At 34.4% G+C, this 21,788-nt stretch overlaps 1 protein-coding gene across 2 annotated transcripts in view; it reads left to right on the forward strand.

Moving 5' to 3' along the window:
• The first annotated feature begins 415 nt into the window (after positions 1–415).
• OTOGL (otogelin like) overlaps positions 416–21,788 on the forward strand; it is a 162,883-nt gene continuing 141,510 nt past the window's right edge. For both annotated transcript variants that reach the window (XM_004602698.2, XM_055118362.1), the window contains exons 1-7: positions 416–494; positions 1,496–1,535; positions 2,518–2,566; positions 9,259–9,325; positions 10,966–11,064; positions 14,709–14,863; positions 21,495–21,616. In XM_004602698.2, coding sequence (XP_004602755.2) covers positions 416–494; positions 1,496–1,535; positions 2,518–2,566; positions 9,259–9,325; positions 10,966–11,064; positions 14,709–14,863; positions 21,495–21,616 — 611 coding nt within the window. The remainder of the gene's footprint in view (positions 495–1,495; positions 1,536–2,517; positions 2,567–9,258; positions 9,326–10,965; positions 11,065–14,708; positions 14,864–21,494; positions 21,617–21,788) is intronic.

Below are 21,788 nucleotides of genomic sequence, written 5' to 3' on the forward strand. Positions count from 1 at the left end.
TTTTTTCCCCCCTGCAGATGTCTGCTAACACAGGCTAGAAGGAGTATGATATGCAGGAGTGAGGAGTGTGAGTGCGTGTGTTTGTGTGTGTGTATGTGTGTGTATGTGTGTGTGCGCGCGCGCGCACACACACGAGAGTGGGGAATGGGGGGAGGGGGGAATTAGGGTGTAACTAATACAGGTTCAGGTAAGGAGCTGCCATGCATTACTAATGAGACTCAGCCAAAAGGTTGCCTGCAAGTGCTAAAGTCCCAAAGGCTGTATGTAGTTAGAAAGCCTTGAATTCCTTTTTGAATCGTTTTATTTATTTGTAAGAATTTGAGCACTCTGGAAATAGATTCTACTTGTAGGATGCCATCTTAGATAGTAAAGAATAGCAACTTGGTTACATTTTAGGAAGAAAGGCTACACTGAAATGAACATTGTGAGAAAACTCAATTTAATGATACCTTGGAGTGTATTCTTGTTTCCTACATTGCTGTTTTTATTACAAGGTAAGAACTTAAATTAAAAATTTACCAATTTTTATTGTATTATAATCTCTTTTAGAACTGGTAATAACATTTCCCCTTGTCCATAAGGTAATTTGAAAGTACTGGAATGCATATATATATATATGTCTATATATATAGAATGACACTTAGATCATCATTGTGAAAATTCATAATAATGTAAAACTCTTCTGAACTTTTTATCTTTATTTTTTGAAGTTTTTACTTAAATTTTAAAATAAATCATTTATTATGATACACAATTCTATAGGAAAAAGAATTGTGTATCTTAATAAATATATAACTTTTTCTCTTCTAAAAAATGATAAAATGTTGCCTAATTTAAATACATAATATCTGATAAAAGAAAAATTGAATAGTTAACTTTTTTTATGCCCTCAAATTATTAACTGATACTTTTTAAATAATACCTTTAAGATTTGGAAATATAAATAAATTTTCAATTATTTTGTAGTAATCTTAGTTATAAATTAATAAAATATTCATACAAAAATTATTTGTTACTTCCAGTTAGTTATTGCTGAAAATAGCTGTGCATTTTGAAATTTATAGAAGGGGAGAAATTATTGAATATAAAATATTGAAGTGGACATAGATATTATCTTCTAGGAGTAAATGAAACACATCACAGAGCTTTGAGAGCTGAAGGGATTCTTGGAGATGAATTTGTGCAATGCCGTAATTTTGTAATTGGTGGTTAACTTAAAGATTAATACCATGATCGAAACTTAGATCTCTAACTCCAAGAATAATGCTGGTTCCAATATGTCATGTCTCTATGTAAAATTGAGTACATCTATCTTCTTTCTCAGTTATCTTACAGGTAATTTGCTGCTCCAAATTCTTAGAAAATGCAGAATAACAATCAAAAAACAGTCAAGTTTTAGAATTTACGTTAAAACTATCCCTTTAGTAATGAAAATATGTGACCAAGATATTTGAATGAATTTATTTTATTTTATGTATATGTTTATCTCTGACAGGATATATTTGCAGATCATCCATCTTGATGAGAACAACACGGTGAGTATTTCTGATCCTTCATGTTCTCTAAACACAGTGCTAATGGGAGTAAGAAAATCCAGTAGATGATTAATTGTATCTGCTTCTGAAAAAAAAAGAAATTTTCACAAAATAAGGTCATGATGCATAATTTTAAGAAACATTTCCAAAAATTATATGCTACCAGGGGAGATGACACTGTATCATTTTACAAAACTTCATTACTTTATAGTAAAGCAGAACTTTGTATTCCCATTTAAATTATAAGAAGTCTTTGATTTTCTACATTGACCACAGATAGTAAAAGGAGATATTATTTCTACTTTCAAAGATACATAGGCATTATATTTGGTGTCTATCTCTTGTATCATATTATTGTTAACATAGATTGTTAATTATACCTATCTTATATTCTTAACAAAGAGTAAAAACAGCTTTTATGATAGAAATGAGAAACTTATTCTAGCAGTAAATAATGAAAATTGGAATTCGTACTTAACTCATTTTTTAAAGGAAAGCAAAATTCTATTTACCATTTAACTGACAGATCTAATTTGGTGTGCTTACATTAATATTAGTTTACTCATTTGCCCCTTATGATATGGTAGGGAAGAGAATGAAGTGTTATGTTTGAAAAAAGTAAATGTGTGTTTGGTGAATATCTACCATGCTTATGAACATATGTGGAGAAAATTTCATGGGTGTTGGTGCTACAGTGTTAGACTATTTTTTTTCTCTCTCCAAATTCCTTCCTAAAATGCAGTTCACATCAGCAACAGGAGAGATTTGGGGACACTCCTGAGTTTTGTAAAACGATATGGTGCCACCTCCCAAATCTAACCCCTCTAAAGAGGGAGGGGGATCTTTTAAATGTGAAGCCAAGAAAGACCTCTTTGATAAAGTGATGGAAATCAGGAGGAAAACACCAGCTGTCTCTTGGGAAAGGCTTGTTCAGGTTGCCCAGGGGCCTTTGACTATACAAGTTCTTTTTGTTCCCTTCTAGAATCGGGCTTAATGAAAATCGACAGAAAAGAGTTCTTTTAGCAGCACAGGTAGGTTAAGCCTGAGATGGAGAAAGAGGCAGAGAAATAATCCATTCTGCTTTGGAACTCCGCTGTCACTTCAACAATGAGACCTTTGTGGAAGGGAATAAAATGCTAAAAACAAGTCAGAAGGGAGGAGGAAGAATCAACATAGCTTCTCTTCTGCTTTTCTGCATCCCTTGAATTTATGCTTAGTTTCTTAGTTCATGTTGACTTTCTTGTGGACAAATGTCTCTCAGTCAATGATGGATAGGCTTATGGTATTGGTGGGACACAATATCATGTGCTTGGCAGAAAATCTTAATTGGTTTAAAATTGAATAATAGTATCAGCACAATGAAACGGAACAGATATAAGAAAACAGGGGTATAGAAAGTTATCAATGACCTGTATTGATAGGTGCAGCAAATGGGTGCTGCAAAAAAAAAATTTCATGGCATTGCGATAACTTTTATATAGCTTGGTAAACTTTAACCAAAAGACTTTCTAGAGAAGTAATTTAGTTCTCGATTTAGTGGGGCAGCATAAAATCTGAAGGGATTCTCACCCACTCCCCCACCTTACTGCAGGATCCTTTAGTTAGGGGTATTGGATAACACAACTGCAATATCCTCAAATTTAAAATGTTGGAATGTTCCAATGGGTAGATTTAAAAAACGTTTTTCCATAAAAGTTCCTGACTCAATCAAGACATTTTATGGGAAAGCTATATGCTTTGAGTATTTATGAAGCCTTACTTAGGCTTACGAAGGCTTACATAGTCTTTGTCCAATACTGATTTTTTGTCATATTTTACTAGCATTTTAATTTTTAATTTTGAAATTCTTCTCTTTTTTGCAACACACAGCTGTACTCAGGGTTGACTCTTGCCTCTGAGCTCAGGGATCATACCTGGCAGGCTCAGAAGACCGCATGGGGTGCCGAGAATAGAAGCCAGGTCACTCACGTGCAAGACAAGTGCCCTGCCTACTATATTACCTCTCTGGTCCCCAAGTACTAGCATTTTAAAAAAAATTTATTTTTTAATTACTAGCATTTTAAAATGCATTTCTGACTATGTATACGTTATGATGCTAATTACCCCCAAAATGACAGATTTGGTACACTCTTGTGATTGAACTAATTCACTCTAATTTTAAGTAGATATTTCTTTCATGTCAGAATGGGCAAAAGATTGTGGAATGGAAACATTTTCTTAAGGTGTTTATTTGTGCTGAAGTACTTAATGTGTTATGTGAACATATTAGTACATATTAGTATTTTTTCTGAGAACTTTTAAGTGCGAATCTCTCATTAGATCAAGTTAGCCACAAGAAGCTTTAGCATAACTCAACAGAAAATTTAATTTTAATAGCATCTTCATTCTGGTGAATCCACTAAGATTAAAGACCTTGTGAGATATATTCCAAAAAAGTGGGTATATGAAGTTGTCACTTGATGTAAATGGAAATTTTTTCTCTTGTCCACTAAGATGTTTTTAGAACTTGTGTAATTTACCCCACAGGAGTTATGTAAGTATGTTATTTCTGTGAATAAGAGAGAAAAATAATTGACAGGGCTTGATTTCCTTTCTAGAGATAATAATGCTACTTCTTAATACTTGAGAATATGCCTGGAAATCATTTAGGACCCAAACTGACTTTATTAGAAGTAATGTTAAAGAATAGAGGTCAGATGATAGTTTTATGTTACACTATTTAAGACTGAACTTTATCTCTTTTAGGGTCATTCTTGTGGCCCAAAGATAATACATAAATTCACTCCCCTGCTAGCAAAACTAAGTGTGGATGAATAAATGTACGTTTATGGGGTTCAGAAATATGTTGTCAATAAGAATATAAAGCAAAGTGCAGACACAGATTTTGTCAATGGTGTATTTGTGTGCTGAAGTAATTTCTCATTTGAACCTGTTTATCTGAGCTTCTTGCTTTCTGTAGGGTTATACTTAGCAAGGAATAAGAGAGAGTTTTTTTAATTAGTTTTGTGGATATATATACTCACACATGAAACATTTTAACATTGATATTGTATTGTAAAAATTAATTTCATAAAAGCAGATACTTAGAATTTGGGAAATGCATGAGCCAAAGAGAGAGAAAAAGGTGAGACATGGAAGAAAATCCAATATAATATATAAACAAGGGGCTCACTGTTTTCAGATATCTGGAGTCCAGTTTTGTTGGGGACTTTGTGGATGCCTTGTGGAATGTTTTATAGTTTTGTTTCTCTGAAGAATGAGGGAAGGTGGCATATTTACCTACCAATGGCTTCCTCTCATTGGTTGCAGTAGGCTCTGGATGTCTTAGATTCCCTGAAAGTTACTTTCTGTGGTCTATCTCGCTCATGCTCTATTTCAAGAGAGAGAAACAGAGAGAAACTTGTACTTTAAGTTAGAGCATAGCAATGTATATAAAAACCTAGATGTGGGTGGATTCTAAGATGGGCAGAGAGGACATAGAGAGGAGGATCTTTTCATAATCATGGGTCTAAAAATATTGGCAGTGGATTTCCATTAATACATACATATTATTTATAGATGAATATTCATTTGGTAGGCTGGAGTGATAGTGCAGCAGGTAGGGCATTCGCCTTGCATGTGGTCGATCTGGGTTTGATTCCTCTGCCCCTCTCAGAGAGCCTGGCAAGCTACCGAGAGTATCTTGCCCACACGACAGAGCCTGGCAAACTATACATGGCATATTTGATATGCCAAAAACAATAACAACAAGTCTCACAATGGACACGTTACTGGTGCCCGCTTGAGTAAATAGATGAGCAATGGGATGACAGTGATACAGTGACAGTAATATTCACTTGGTATTTGTTGATGTTATACAGAAGACTATAATAGGACATAACCATGAATAATAGTGTTGTTATACAGAAACAATGTTAAATGGAAGTAGTCCTGTAAAGAAGTAATGTCTACACAACTGGTTCAATGAATCTAAAACATCATCAATTATTTATTATTCTTTGTAAGGCATATACAAATATTTCTAATAATAGACAGAAGGTCTCATTCTGTGTTTGGATATACTACAAAAATTCATAGCTCTATGCCCTATCTTAGCCTTGGTAAAATGTGGTATGAATAGAAATGCTACAGAAATTAAGATACTGTGATTTTCACATCTTGACTATTGTACTAAGTACTGCAATGAACAGAGGTGTGCATATATCCTTCTGAATTAATTCTTTTGTGTTTGGGGTAGATAACAAGACATGGTATTGCTGAGTCATATGGGAACTCTATTCTTACTGTTTTGAGAAATCTCTATAATGCTTTTTATAGAGGTTTACCCAGATGGCATCCTCACAAACAGTGAAAGCTCCTTTCTCAAAACATCCCTGCCAACATGGTTATTTCCAGAGTTTTTGTTTGTTTGGGTCACAGCTGGGCAAACATCTGTCCAGGCCTTACTCTTGGCTCTACTCTCAGGGATAACTCAGGGTGGAACTTGAAGGATAATTTGGTGTCCTGAGGATTAAACCTGGGTCAACTGTGAGCAAGGCAAGTGCATTGCCCACTATACATCTCTTCAGCTCCATTTCCAGACTTTGTGACACATGCAGTTCTTACTGGTATGAGATGATGTCTTATTGTTTTGATTCACATTGCCTTAACAATAAGTAATGATGAACACTTTCTTTTGTATGAGTATTAAGCAATCCTTACATCTTTGTTGAGGAAATGTCTTACACTTTGTTGAGGGAGGGTCTGTTCATTTCCTATTCACATTTTTAATGGGATTTTAAAGACAACAGAACGGGAGAGTTGGTCCACAGAACTGGTTTTATGGGGTGAATGCTGGTGGTAGAGGTGGAAGTGAAGGTTTGAACAGGAGGGGCCTTTGTGATATTGGTAGAGGGAAGTAGGCATCATGGTGTGTTATAATGATGTATGCATGAAGTCACATCAATAAAGTTGGGGGTATAAAAGACCCTGTTAAAAGAAATTAAAGGCACAAAGAAATGGAAAGTTAACCAATGTATATACATTGGAAAAAATATTGTTAAAACATCTATATTAACTGAAGTGATTTATAGACTCACTTTTATATGTGTGTGTAAAAATGTGTAGATATATATGCATATATATATATATAGAGAGAGAGAGAGAGAGATACTGTGGTAACCAGGAAGCTAGTATGCTAGGTAATACTGTAAATTCTGTAGAGAGGATATAACACAAATTGGGTGACATCAAAATAACATGATATATTATTGCTTTGGTCTCACATTCAGTAGTTACTATTATTTGTCCAATAATAAAAGCAGATAAATGTTTTTTTAATGCTTGCTATTTTTTAAATTTTATTCTTTAATTAGTGAATCACCTTGAGGGTACAGATACAGATTCACACATGTTAGAACTTTTTTCCCCTCATACAATGTTCACAAACACATCCCTCCACCAGTTCCCGTTCTCCATCACCAATAAACCCAGTATCCCTTCCCCCCCTCATCCCATCTCCCCCCCCACCCCACCCTGCCTCTGTGGCAGGGTATTCGTATTCCCTTTTGTTCTCTCTCTCCAGAATCTGGAAAAATTGGGTGTTGTGGTTTGCAATAGGGGTATTGAGTGGCCATTGTGTTCAGTCTCTAGTCTACTTTCAGCACACATCACCCTTCCCGGGCAGGATCTCCAACCACATTTTACTTGGTGTTCCCTTCTCTATCTGAGCAGCTTTTTCCCTGGCATGTGAGACCAGCCAACCTACTGGTACTTATTTCTACTATTCTTGGACATTAGTCTCCTAGTCTGTTATTTTATATTCCACAGATGAGTGCAATATTTCTATGTCTGTTTCTCTCTTTCTGACTCATTTAACTTAGCATGATACTTTCCATGTTGATCCACTTATATGCAAAGTTCATGACTTCATTTTTTCTAACAGCTGCATAGTATTCCATTGTGTAGATGTACCAGAGTTTCTTTAACCAGTCATCTGTTCTCTGGCACTCAGGTTTTTTCCAGATTCTGGCTATTGAAAACAGTGCTGCGATGAACATATAAGTGCAGATGTCATTTTGACTATACTTTTTAAAAGCAGATAAATGTTTGTAGCCTTTATTGTGTACTTGGCACTCACTATTATTCTAGATTTACATATCCTATTTTATTGGGATTTTTTTTCAATTCTGTGGTAAAAATGTCATTATTTCATTGTACAGATTGGTAGCTGAGGCTGAGTAGGTTAAATAATTTTTCACAGTTATAAGATGGTATATTAAGAGAGAAAATCAGCATACACTTTTATTAAGTATTGGCAGTGACTTGTGGAGCCAAACTAGGATAATGTGGCTGTCCAATATAATATTAGTAACTGTACTTGGTTTAAGCAATTAAAAGCACTATGACTGATGAAACACTAATATTTGCTACCTTGAGAAAGTCAAGGTTATTGAAAGCTGTAAGTCTACTTTAATCTGGAGACAGAAAAGGGGAAAAGGGGAGTTTGAGTTGTAAGGACTTGGAAGAAATGAAAGTGGAAATATAATGAACTTGGTGCCAAGGTGTAGGGACAGGGATTTTGAATTGGATCTTCAAATGCTGAGAGAATGTGGGAATCTTTTTATCCACCAGAGAGTAGATTTTCCAGCTAAAAATACAAAATATATGCTAACAGAAAATGCTGAAATAAAACCTTTACACATAAGATGCAAACTAGAATCTGTTTAATTAGCAGAGGATATTAATACCTAAAGTCTTTATTCCCTATTTCTTCTTAACGTTCATTCTTTCCAGTTTTCTGGAAATCACCTGCTACTTAATTTTACTAATATGTTCTCTGGTAAACAGAAATATTGCAGGAAAAGACATTATCCAAGACCTAACAATAGTTTGGTATTGTGTTTGAATAAAAATCTTATTTGGTCAGTTTCGATAACCTATAATTATTTGTTACTAAACCATATTTCTCTATAAAAAACTTAACAGTTTGGAGTTGATTGTATTTACATATATATATATAGCTAATTTTCTATGTGAAGTTACTGTGCTGGGATCTTTATTCACAATGAATAAGTCTACAATGAAGCAGGTGCCATTGTTTCTATTTGATAGATTTGATCCCAAAGGGGGCACTATGACGTTAGGAAACTTGCCTAAGGATAAGAAATGCTAGAATCAGGACTCTAGGTCAAGAGTTATGTTTTGCTCTATATTTCTTGCTCTTAACCACTCTCCTGAAGTGAAGTGAGGTCTATAAAAAGATATACTGAAATTCTATGTTCTTTAAAATTTCAATTCTTTGGAGACTGGGGTGACAGACACTGCAATGACAATAGTTTCTGTGGTTCTCTTTACAGATGTTATGTTGACAGAGTAATTTTCACTATTAATCAGCTTTGTGCATTTTCCCACACATACACCAGCAATTGTAAATATCAGAGAATTGCTACTTCTGTAGGTAAAGCAGTTATTTAATATAAAGATTAGATTCAAACAAGCTCTTTTTCAAGGAGGCAGAGATAGAGAAGAACAAACATAAATTTTGAAATTTCAGTATTCCACCCCCTCTTCATGAAGCCCTTTTTGCCTCACTCTGGTTCCCTCAATAGCCCAAGAAAATATTGAATCATTATCTCTTGATAATTTATCAATGTATAGCGATTATTGTAGGTTCTCTAGTTTGTATGTTTGACTAGAATTGAATAAGATAATTATCCTAAATTCTTATGTCTTTTTTTCAAAGTTTGAAGCAACTTCTCCAAGATATTTCTTTCATGAAGCTATCAACTGGGGAGAGAGTAAAATAAAAGGTCAGTGTTAATCTATGGTTTTGTCATCATTCCTCAGAAGAGCTTTTGGTTGTATATTAAAGCAACTTTTAAAAATTTCTCTGTAATTAATGAGGGAAACTTTACTAGGTTTTAAGAATATGTAGTTGTAGTTTAAATTTTCTTCATATAGATTTTTGAATTATTTTTGGATAGAAGCAATATTAATATAGTAACATGCAGATGACTAGACAGACAGGAAAAGAATTACTGAGTACCAATTTTTTTTGAATCAACTATTTCATCCTGATTGCTAAACGCTTCCATTTTTGTTTACTAATTCCCCTTCCATCAAACAGAATGCTTATGACCATTTACAGTATAGTTTGAGTTGTTCACTCTATTTAAAACAAGTATTCCTGACAAGTTCTGTCTTCATATTCATTTTCAGAAGAACAAATAGGCTAGTGAATAAACTTTTGAAGGAAATGCCCTTGTTTACTTAAACATTTTGGTACCTATTCTATGAAAAAATACATGATTGTGATTAAAGATTAAAATGTGAAGGCATATAGGTCCTTTGGGAAGGAAACTACATCTAAGTTTATGAAAAATTTAGTTTTTACTAATAGTTTGATCATAATTTATTTGAAACATTTCATTTTCTATTAGTGAAGATCTTCCTAGAGAGCTGTACATTTTTAAATGTAAAGAGACATCTTACATCACTAGATCATAAGGTAGACAGTAATAGTGTTTTCTAATTCTTGCCTTGGGCACAAGCAAGGTTAAATCATCATAGAGTTTCTTAGCATAATCTAGAGAGGCCCAATCTTTAATACTTTATGGTGACTCAAGGATGCCCTTGGTTCTTCTGATGTATTACTTTAAATCCCTCCTGCTTTCCTTGCCAGTTCCCTCTTGTTCTCTCCTTATTAGAGAAAAAATTTTCACTGTGATTCATTTGCATTTTAAAAACTCGCCCAGGAGCTCATAGTTTCTTACTTTCATCTTTTCAACATAATCCGTTGGGGGCAATTTTTTTTTCTCCATGAAAACAGTATTTTTCGGTGATGGCCAGCAGTGACTATAGCTTCTGCCTCATTAAAATGATGTGAGGGTTAGAAAGACTGCGTCATTGGTAATTGAGTCAGAACTCTAATACACAAACTTCAAATGAAATGTTTAATTATTCTCTTCAAAAAATGAAAGTTTCTCTTTGAGTTTTCTCTTTTGCCTGATTGCTAGAGCTAATGATAGATGCTTTCTTCAGTAAAACACTTGCTCCTGGAGAGGGAGGCGATGGGTACATCCAGTGCCAAACTTCATCAACAGAATCATTTACAGCTTGTGTATTTCTGGTTCTCATCATCTGGGACAGGGATTCCTTACATGGGAACTTGACCTTTCAATTGCTTGAAGGAGGCTAACCTTTGCTCTCAGGGTAGTTTGAGATGTGAAAGCCTGTCTTTCTTGGTTCACAGCACACATAATGAAAAGAGTTAGATAGAGATTTGATGGCTTTAATTCTTTGCTCATCAAGGCAAGAGGCCTCGGGTGCTGTTTTAGATAATAGTGATCACAGTTAGTCCAAACTAAATCCTGACATATTGTGTTTATAAGAACGGATGCACGGCAGAAGATAACTTCTTTTCCCCCCTTTTTTCTTTTTGGCTGCTCAGGTTCTTGTCCTCATGAATGCCTTAACGGAGCTTTTTGTTCTAAGACTGGAACATGTGACTGTCAAATATTTCAGGCACTCGGGACAAGGTGCCAGATCGGTAAGTTTCAAGGACACTTACGAGAGAATTACGAGATGCCTAAGAGACCATAAAAGCATAATTTGCTATGTTAGTGTTTAAGTATTGTGAGTTGGGATGACCATATTTTATATCATTAAAGTGCTCACATTTATTCCCGGTAATTTAGAAACAATATAAAATATAATACATATGCCAACTTTCTATCCTCACTTATCTCCACTATTTCTTCAACTGGTTTTAACTCTCTGCCTTTCACTCTTCCTCTTCCCTTCTCCCTCTGTCTCTCTCACTCTCTTTCTGTCCCACCTTCTTTGTCCTGGGTGAATTCATTTGTTGGGAGCTGGTCATTCTTTTTGACTTCACATTATTTCAACACCTTTAACATCAGGTAGAAGTAATATTGAGTGGTCCTCACAGAAAGATCTAATTATTTTTTGAACCATTTTTATTGAGGTACTGGGACTTATAATATTGTTACTCAGTTTTTATGGATACATCATTCCAACACCTCACCCACCAGAACCCGATTCTCTCCCAATGTAAGATCAGTTCTGCTTATTTGTTGTTTCTATACTATGTTTCCATTTAATCATATATTTGGGATAAATCGCTCTATCTCATTATTGTGGAGTTGGTAACACCTGTGCACAGAGATAATAAACACAGTGAACAGAGATAAACTGGAATTTCACAAAATTGTAAATCAGTTGTAAAATGATAAAAATGTTTTAAAATCAAACTTTTTTAACAGGTATGTAAAAGCATTAATACTAAAAATAACTTCCTAATACATTTTAAGATGTACATGAAATATATAAATCCTACAAATGTAAAATTTACTAAGAATAAAGAGAATTAAGGAAAATTAAGGATAGAATTAGAATCGGCCTATAGAAATATAATAGTGTATTTTAACCTATTGGATTTGTGTTAGAAAATAATAGATTTATGTTTGAAATATTGTATTGATCTTAAGAATGGATTTATGTCAGAAAATATTATATTACATATACTGCTTAAGTGTTTACATTAATATGTAAATGGATATAATAAAAATATTGATGGATGTTTTAAAAAAAACACCTGACCAGATATATAACATTTAATATAATGAAATGTGAATTTATTATTTTCAGTAATATAAAATCCCATAGTAGGATAGAGTAAATATGTTTCTTAATATAGTAGAGGGCAATCATGGTGCCATGAGTGAATGCTGTACTTAGTGCCACCTTGGTGGGTGTTAGAATGATATATTTGTAAAACCTATGTAGCACTATAGCACTGTCGTCCGGTTGTTCATTGATTTGCTCGAGCATGCACCAGTAACATCTCCATTGTGAGACTTGTTATTACTGTTTTTGGCATACCAAATAACCATGAGTAGCTTGTCAGGCTCTGCCATGGGAGCGGGATACTCTTGGTAGCTTGCCCGGCTCTCTGAGAGGGGCGGATGAATCAAACCCAGGTCAACATCGTGCAAGGCAAATGCTCTATCCACTGCGCTATCGCTAAAGTCCCGTAAGAACTATGAATAATAATATTATAAATCCCAGTTCTCACAAACTTGGGAAGTTTGTCTTGCATTTTAAAAAAGTTCCTTTAATGCATTTTGCAAGATTGGTTTCAGGGCTATGACTTCCCTAAGTTGTTGCCTGCCCATAAGGCTCTTTTGTTCCTTCAAATCTAAACCTTAATTTAGTTGGACAGGATATTATTGGTGACACACTCAGTTCATTGAGTTTTAGTACTGTATCCCTACATTCTTTGCTGACTCATAAAGTCTCATTTGATAGATCTTCTGTGTATCTTACTAGCTTTCCTTTTATGTAAGTTCCTTTTTTGATCTTGCTACTTTTAGTTTCCAACTGTGGATTTGGTCATTTTGAGTACAGTGTGTCTGGAGTATTCCTCTGTGAGTCTATTTTTTCTGTGATCTGTGGGGCCTCTTGAATTTCTTTGTCTATATTCCTCAACTCTGGAAAATTCTTATTAATGATTTCTTTAATTGTTTTTCCTTTGTAGAACTTGTCTTTTTTTCAGGAACTCAATTCTTTCTCTTGAATCCATCCCATAGTTCTCTGGTATGCTGTTTATTTCTTTTCAGACTATTTTCAATATCCTGTTATTTTTCGGTACTTTACTCCATCTCATCTTGGAACTCTTGATATTTTCCTCAGCTGCCATTAAACTACTGCTCAGAGCTTCTATACTGGCAGATTTCTTAAAATATTTTTATCCATAGTGTCTATTATAAGATGTTATGTTTCTACTGAAGAATAAATATCCCCTAGCTTAAAAAATTGACTAGATCCCAAACTAAGAGCTGAGGATAAATAGTAAATAATATATACATATTCTTATCTTCCTGAAAGACATAGTGTAGAGGAGAAAACCAATACACAGACACCAATAGTCACACATGTGACACATACACTAAAGGAAAATGCAAGATTGTTTGGAAATATATGACAAAGATAAGCCATATTTTTAGATAAGATTATCTGAATTTTGAATCAATGTTCTTTCCTGAGGACAGTTTGTCAAGGCTAATAAATTCAGATAAAAATTAAAATTAAAAGACACAATGTGCCTTACCTTTATGTTTCCTGTACAGTGTATCAAGATGCTTTGCATATATTGAATGCTGAGTTAATGACCCTGATTTCCATATAATTCTAAAAGGAATCATCTGGAAAACAAAAATTGAACAGAGGACTCTTCGTAAGAATAAGAACTGAGGCAGGTGTGAAGTTAATAGGAGATGAAGTTTGATAATTTAAAATAAAAATTGTCAGGGCTGGAGTGATAGCACAGTGGGTAGGGCATTTGCCTTGCATGTGGCTGACCTGGGTTCAATTCCCAGCATTCCATATGGTCCCTGAGCACTGCCAGGAGTAATTTCTGAGTGCAGAGCCAAGAGCAAGCTCTGAGCACTACTGAGTATGACCCCTCAAAAAAAAAATAAACATTGTTTGAAATTTTAGATGATGTTGAGGTAACAAATTCCTAAATTCCAGCATACATATATTATACAACAAATATTCCCTTGGGTATTTGGAAAATAAACATAATTTTTTAGAGAAGTGACTTACTTTTGGTGAATACTTTATTTCTAAAAGATTTGAGGAGAGTTAGAAAGCTTTTAATGTACCTATACTACTTTTTAGGACACCCAGTGTTGTCGTGTTTTTTCTTCTCTGAACCAATTTACCTGTCACCTTCTTTTACTATATCATTTCCTCTATTCTTTCCTAATTACAGAGTCTTCCTTTGGAAGTGAATACTAAGGATGTCTATAGCAAAATTCTTTTGCCAAAACAAAGTTGAGGCCATGCTTTTCTTTAGGAGAATATTGAAGTTTTGAGAATAGCACTGTAGCACTGTTGTCCCGTTGTTCATTGATTTGCTCGAGCGGGCACCAGTAATGTCTCCATTGTGAGACTTGTTGTTACTGTTTTGGGCATGTCAAATATGCCACAGGTAGCTTGCCAGGCTCTGCCATATTGAGAGTAGTAATGAGTTAGTTATTTCTTTTTGTGATATAGACCACAACAGAAGAAAACATCCGTTATAGTAAAAGTTATATCATTTACATGATTCAATCTTATCAGAAACAGACTTTACTTTTATTTACTGAATACCACCCTATTTCTTTTCAGTGCCAAACATGGGCAGTGGCAGAGATGGGATTTGCAAAACTTGGGGACAGTACCACTTTGAAACTTTTGATGGCATCTACTATTATTTCCCAGGAAACTGTTCTTACATTTTTGCAAAGGATTGTGATAACCCGGAGCCTCGGTACACTGTATGGGTATGTGACACTAGGATGTAATTAACTAAAAAACTAGTTCTGAAAACATGTATTTTGAAGTATAAAAATATTATAATAGGAATATTTAGGCTATGACTGTAAAAGAAGAAAGTTTTGTTATTAATGAGACAGACCAAATTTGCAATTATATGTAGTATAGATTTTTTTAAATGGAATTGACCTGAGATACAGTTACAAAACTTTCATGATTGAGTTTCAGTCATACAATGTTTCAACACCCATCCCTCCACCAGTGCACATTTCCCACTACCAATATCCTCCATATCCTTTCTGGATCAATGCCTCCCCCTCTCCCCCACCATCTTGCCTCTATGGCAGGCACTTTCATTCTCTGTCTCTGTATCTGTCTCTGTCTCTCTCTCTTTCTCTCTCACTTTGGGTATCATGGTTTGCAATACAGTACTGAGAAGCTATCATGCTTGGTCTTTTAACCACTTTCAGCACACATCGCCCTTCTAGAGTGATCCCTTCCAACCATCATGGTCCCTTCTCTATCCCAACTGCCCTCTCCCCCCAGCCATTGAGGCAGGCTTCCAACCATGGACCATTCATCCTGGCCCTTGTTTATACTGTCCATGGGTGTTGGTCTCATAATATAGTTTTTTAAAATATATTCCACAAATGAGTTCAGTCATCCTATGTCTCCTTCTGAATTATTTCATTCAGCATGAAATTCTCCATGTCCTTCCACTTATAAACAAATTTCATGAATTTTTTTCCCTTAACAGCTATAAAGAAGAAACACAAACAGCTAAAAGGCACATAAAAATGCTCTATGCCACTAATCATGAGGTAGATGCAAATCAAAGCAACAATGGGATATCACCTTACACCATGGAGATCGGCACACATAAAAAAGAATAAGAACAACCAGTGCTGGCATGGATTCGGGGAGAAAGGGACTCTCATTCATTGTTGGTGGGAATCCTTACTGGTCCAACCTTTTAGAAAATAATATGAGCATTCCTCCAAAAAAACTAGAAATTGAGCTTCCATATGACCCAGCAGTACCACTCCTGGTAATATATCCCTAGAGTGCAAAAATACACAACAGAAATGACATCTGCACTTGTATGTTCATTGCAGTACTTCAAAATAGCCAGAATCTGGAAACAACCCCAGTGCCCTAGAATAGACTATTTAAAAAATGATGTGCATATATATCATTGAGTTAGGCCTTGAACTGGGAGAAGAGTTTATTTAGATCTATGTGGGAAAACCTTAAAGACAATGTAGATGTATCTATATCATGCATGTCATAATACCAACTCCCCACTCTTCAGTTTCATTTATTATGACTGGAATACTCAGACAGGTTTCCTTCTTTCTTCTTCCCGTGCGATGCCCACCTGGGTTTAATTATTTTTGTGGCATCCTATAGTATGATTTGGAGAATTGGAGTTCATAAAATATATCAAATAAATTATAATGACATAGAGGCTATGGAATTGTCCAGTTGCTCAGTAGATTGATACTATATGAGCTAAAAAAGGTCTTAGTTGCAGAATTGATTCAAATGAATTCTTAGGAAACTTCTTAAAATGCAAATTGCAGAGTATTTCCGTTGAAGAATGAGAGTCAAGGACCTCTTTCCCTGCTCACTAATTCCTCCTGCTGGATTTCGGGATATTATAAAGGACAACCAGAAAACTGCTCAGATTACTGGTTTTTAGAATAGCTATTATTTGTTTGAATTTTTAAAAATTTTTGGGTCACACCCGGTGATGCACAGGAGTTACTCCTGGCTCTGCACTCAGGAATTACTCCTGGCGGTGCTCAGGGGACCATATGAGATGCTGGTATTTGAACCCAGGTTGGCCAAGTGCAAGGCAAATGCCCCACCCACTGTGCTACCACTCCAGCCCCAGAATTCTTTTTTTTTTTTTTAAGAAAAAATCCCTTTTTAATTCTTTGTTCCCAAACCAGCCATTGAGGGTTTGAATTAAGAACTTCACACATGGGGGGGGCGTATGTTCTACCACTTGAGTTATCTCCAGGTCCTTTCCTCCTGAGAAGCTGGATTGGCTTGCAGGTAGTGTTCAGAATGACTCAAGACTACTCTTGGTAATTCTCAGTTCATGTGCTCTTGTCCTTTGAGCTATATTCTCAACCCTAATTTTTTTCATAGATGCTGGAGTTGCTGAGATTCTCTTCCTCATCTTGATGAGGCACAGATATTAGAATTTAAGATTTGAAGCTTTTTAAGAGCTACAAATATTTATAACCCAGAAAGGAACTGAGATCTGTTGAAAGTTAATTTATGGGGCATGCATGAAGATAAAAGCAACTGAAGGTCTCTAGATAGAGGTGTTTAGTACTTCCAGGGCTCCTGTTCGGTCACCTATTGTCCTTGATACCTTCAATCCCTCACTAAGCTTATCATTCAGACACCTTTTGACTCGCCTATTGAAATGTTCGTGTCCAGTGTCTCACCTTCTGGAGGACTAAGGTGTCACTTAGATAATATGTTCACTGATAGACCACACAATGCTGAACTCCGAGACTTACTGGGTGTTTCTACTTAGCCCTTTTTTTAGTTGGTAGAATTTGTTTTCAAACAACAAATCGACTTATTTTAAATGCCAACATTTTTGGAATAGAGAAGCAGGTCACCTTTTGTAGAAAATTTGAAAACTCCAGACAAGTCTATAATTTTCTGTCAGTAAAGTTACCTTAGTTAACAGATATATGTATTTTCTTTTATACTTTACCTCCAGGCTCTATACATAATTATAATATTGAAATTATAATTTTTAGTACCATAATTTCACATAATACTATATGAATAATTATCTTCTAGTAACATATTCAAAATATATTATGACAAATATGCATTTTATTAGTGATATTTATTCCAAATTATGAAATACTCAATTTATTTAACAACTGCCTGTTTTGAAAGATTAGGCTTACTAATATGCTATAACTGAAATGATTTCAATGTATTATAAATGGACAACCCCCCCAATACATTTTTAATTTAAAATTAATTTATTTGTTTTTATTGAACCACGGTATCACTGAGATACAGTTACAAAACTTTCAGGTTGCGTTTCAGTCATACAATGTTCCAACACCCATCCCTCCACCAGTATACATTTCCCAATTTCCCACCACCAAATAACCTCGTATCCCTCCTGCCACTTCCCCCGCCCCCACCAGCCAGCCTCTATGGCAGACATTTTTCTTCTCTCTCTCTCTCTCTCTCTGGGCATTATGATTATGGTTTGCAATACAGATACTGAGAGGCCATCATGATTGTTCATTTACCCATTCTCAGCACACATCTTCCATCCAGAGTGATCCCTTCCAACCATCATGGTCCCTTCTCTATCCCAATTGCCCTCTCCCTAAGCCATTGAGGCAGGCTTCCAACCACAGACCATTCGTCCTGTCCCTTGTTTCTATTGTCCTTGGGTGTTAGTCTTTTACTATTTTTTTTAATATCCCCCAAATGAGTCCAATCATTCTATATCCGTCCTCCTTCTGACTTATTTCAGTTAGCATGATATTCTCCATTTTATTCCATTTACAAATAAATTTCAGGAATTAATTTTTTGTTATTTAAAATATATACATTTTAAAGAAAACTTTGTATGTATGTCCTTTTTACACTCCTGATTAATTTCCTTCATTTTAAAAATCAAAATGATATCAGGGAATAACAAAAGTGTTTCTATTTTCCTTCACTCCCCAAACACAGATGAAATATAACTTCCCAAAAGCAATGCTCCAACAGCTGTTGAAGGATTGTTTTTCTGATGTTTATGTTACATGTTGACATATGGTTATATATTTTGATAAATAAGAAAATAATTTTCTGATTTTTTAAAGTTAGGCCTTAGTTGTTTTACTACTTGCATGTAAAATAAAGCATCATTGTTATATCACTCTTTCTGTCCCTAAACACAAACACACACACTTTTTTCTCTCCTCCTCTTAATAGTCATATCTTCATTTATACTGAACCATTTAATTTAAAATAATTTACATTTTATGTACTATCCAGATAAGAACACTACTCACATAAAAATTGTGTAGAGGTGAGCTCAATAGGCAGTACTTTATTTCCTTTGTACTTTTTCAGGTTTAGGATTCTGGGTTACTACCTGGTGGTATTTAGAGGCTACTTTCTCAAATTGCTCTGAGGTTGCTTCCCGAGGTTTTCAGGACACCATGTGGAGGTGGAATATAACCCGGGTCTCTTAAATGCAGTTTGTGTACTAACCCTTTACCTTATACATTGTCATAAAACTAACAGTTGCCTTATTTTTTGGTTTGCTGCATTTTCTAAACTCAGTTGCTATATTTTTCCTCCTAGCTCACATTTTCTATAAAACCCTTTCATAAAATAATCTGGGTAAACTCTTAAATTTCTTATTCTTCCTGTGCAGTGCCCCTTCCTTAGTTACTTGTTCTTCTGTTCCAGTGGTGCTGCCTGCTTTTGAATTTACCTAGGACTTGAGGTTTATCTTTACCATCCTGGAAAACTGTATTCTCTCTTTTGTCCTTGTTTCTTGGGTTCTATGGAATATCTAGTGACCTGTGGTCCATATTCATGCTTGAAATACTGATTCCAAGATGATTCCACTGAACATGCATAAATTTTTTGTTTGTAGTAAAGATTGAACACAGGTCAATTTTCTTTATTTTACTTGCTGATTTGCAAGTCTCACCTCACTTGGAGACGTTACTGGTGCCCGCTCGAGCAAATTGATGAGCAATGGGGTGACAGTGATGACAGTGATACAGTGACTTGCTTTAACTTACATTGAATTCTGAAGGAATTCCTTCTGGAACAATGTCACCTGAGAGAAAACTCTTGAAACCTCATTTATTTGGAAGTCATTTTCAGTTTTGAAATGTAATCCATTCTTATAATCTTGCTCATGGCTTCCAGTTCCTTAGTGCCATCCAAACTGAAATTCTTAGAAAACTTAAATCTCTAAATCCCAAGATTCTGAGACAGTAATTTTGTGAATTTTATTTTGAATTTATTTAACTTATTGTGCTAGATATTTGATGAGTTTTTTCAAATTTTCCAAGTTCTCCAATTTTCTATTACTAGATAACAGAGCTTCTAAATGAAGTGATTGATTTCATAAGTCTTTCATTGTTTTTTTCTGATATTTCTATATTTTTTCTGTTTTTTGTTCTACATTTTGACACTTCTTTCCAACTTTTGGTATTTAGAACTTAGCCATTTTCAGTTATAAATGTACCCATTGAATATTATTGATTTCTGATTACTTATATTCTTTTTGTTCTATTTTAAATATTATTGTATTCTTATTTTATCAATGGTTTCTTTAAGGAAACATTAAGGCTTTATTTGATACACTTTTTGTGAATTATTTTGATTTCATTGCTTTTAATTTTGTGTCTATGTTTTAATTTTGTGTTTCATGCTTCCAGCTTTTATCAAATCACTATTTATAAAAATGTCACAGTTTAGAATTATGCTATAGAAACTGATTGGAGATTGTGTATATAAATGATTCTTGCTTCAACAGTGGGGAATGGAGCAGGGACCTCTGGTTTCATTAGATAAGACCCCAATATTATATTCGTATGTCTTTCTACTTTTTCTGTTTCTCCAGAGAAGAATCTTCCACTATCTAATCTGGAGTCAGATACCTGGATTCCCGAATAGGGAGAACATACTACTCAAACTCCTATTTCACCTGATATTCACTTGCCATTACCTGATGATCTTCTGACATCCATATGGCTTGTTTTTAACCCTACTCTATCTTTACTAGAATTTGATATTCTCAAATGAAGTTCTCATTGGTTTCTTGACTTTGTTTTCCTTCAACTCTTGATATAAAATCTCTACCTCCTTTCCCTGCCTAAATTAATAATTGCTCCTTAGATCACATAACATGTCTTAATAAGTGATTAATTAAAATTGCTTATGAATGATTGAATTATATTCTTATAATATTAAATATATATAACTTATAATTTTTCTTCACACACTATGCTTATCAATTTGCTTTTATTCTATATAATTTTGTAGTTTTATATTTTACTTTCGAGCTTTCTGAAATTAGATTTGATACAGATAAAAGAATCTAATGGGCCTACTCCCTTCTCCTTTCATTCATTGCTTTTATTCTTTTGATACCAAATGTATTTTTCTATTAATTTTTGAGCAGTAATCTTTTTCTGGGTAATTTATTATTAGTGAACTTGGTTATTTTTGAAATCACATATTGGCTTAATAGAGCTTTATTTCATTATTTTAGAGATACTAAAACATGAAGGTAAAATTATAAATGTGTTTACTTGTGATGTCCAGTCTTCACATGAGAACTAATTTCCCACAACACATACAAGATAGTTTTAGAATATTAATACTTAACATCTAAAAGCAATAAATATATGCTGCATTGATTTTAATTCCTGTACTTAATTTGTAAGAATTTTTTCTTGAAAATCCTGAATGTAATTTTATAAAGTATCATGGAATTAATGATGCTGTGAAACTATGTATATACAATATAGTTTTTACTCTAATTAACATGCATATTCTCTATGTCTCCTAATGCATCCTGTGATTTCTTTATTTTCATTCTTTTCCTTTTTTTTTTTTACTCCCTTTAAGGTTCATAATAGTCCTAGGTGCCTTGGTTCAGTATATTATTGTTATCGGTCAATCAGCTTGTTCTTTTCAGACCAAGAAGAAATTAGAATTTATGGTCATGAAATAAAAAGGAATGGAATTAGGTAAGCTATTATAATGAAATGATGAGAACAATACCACAGATAATACAATTTCCAAGCATGTTACCCAGGAAGTGCAGGAAGAGAGTATTTCTTTTCAACAATAACCTTAAAGTAGTGTAATACAGATGACAAACTTCAGCAGGTTCTGATGCTTTTGAAAAAAGTTGAGGGA

This window comes from Sorex araneus, chromosome 10 (genome assembly GCF_027595985.1).
Source record: "Sorex araneus isolate mSorAra2 chromosome 10, mSorAra2.pri, whole genome shotgun sequence".
NCBI lineage: Eukaryota > Metazoa > Chordata > Mammalia > Eulipotyphla > Soricidae > Sorex > Sorex araneus.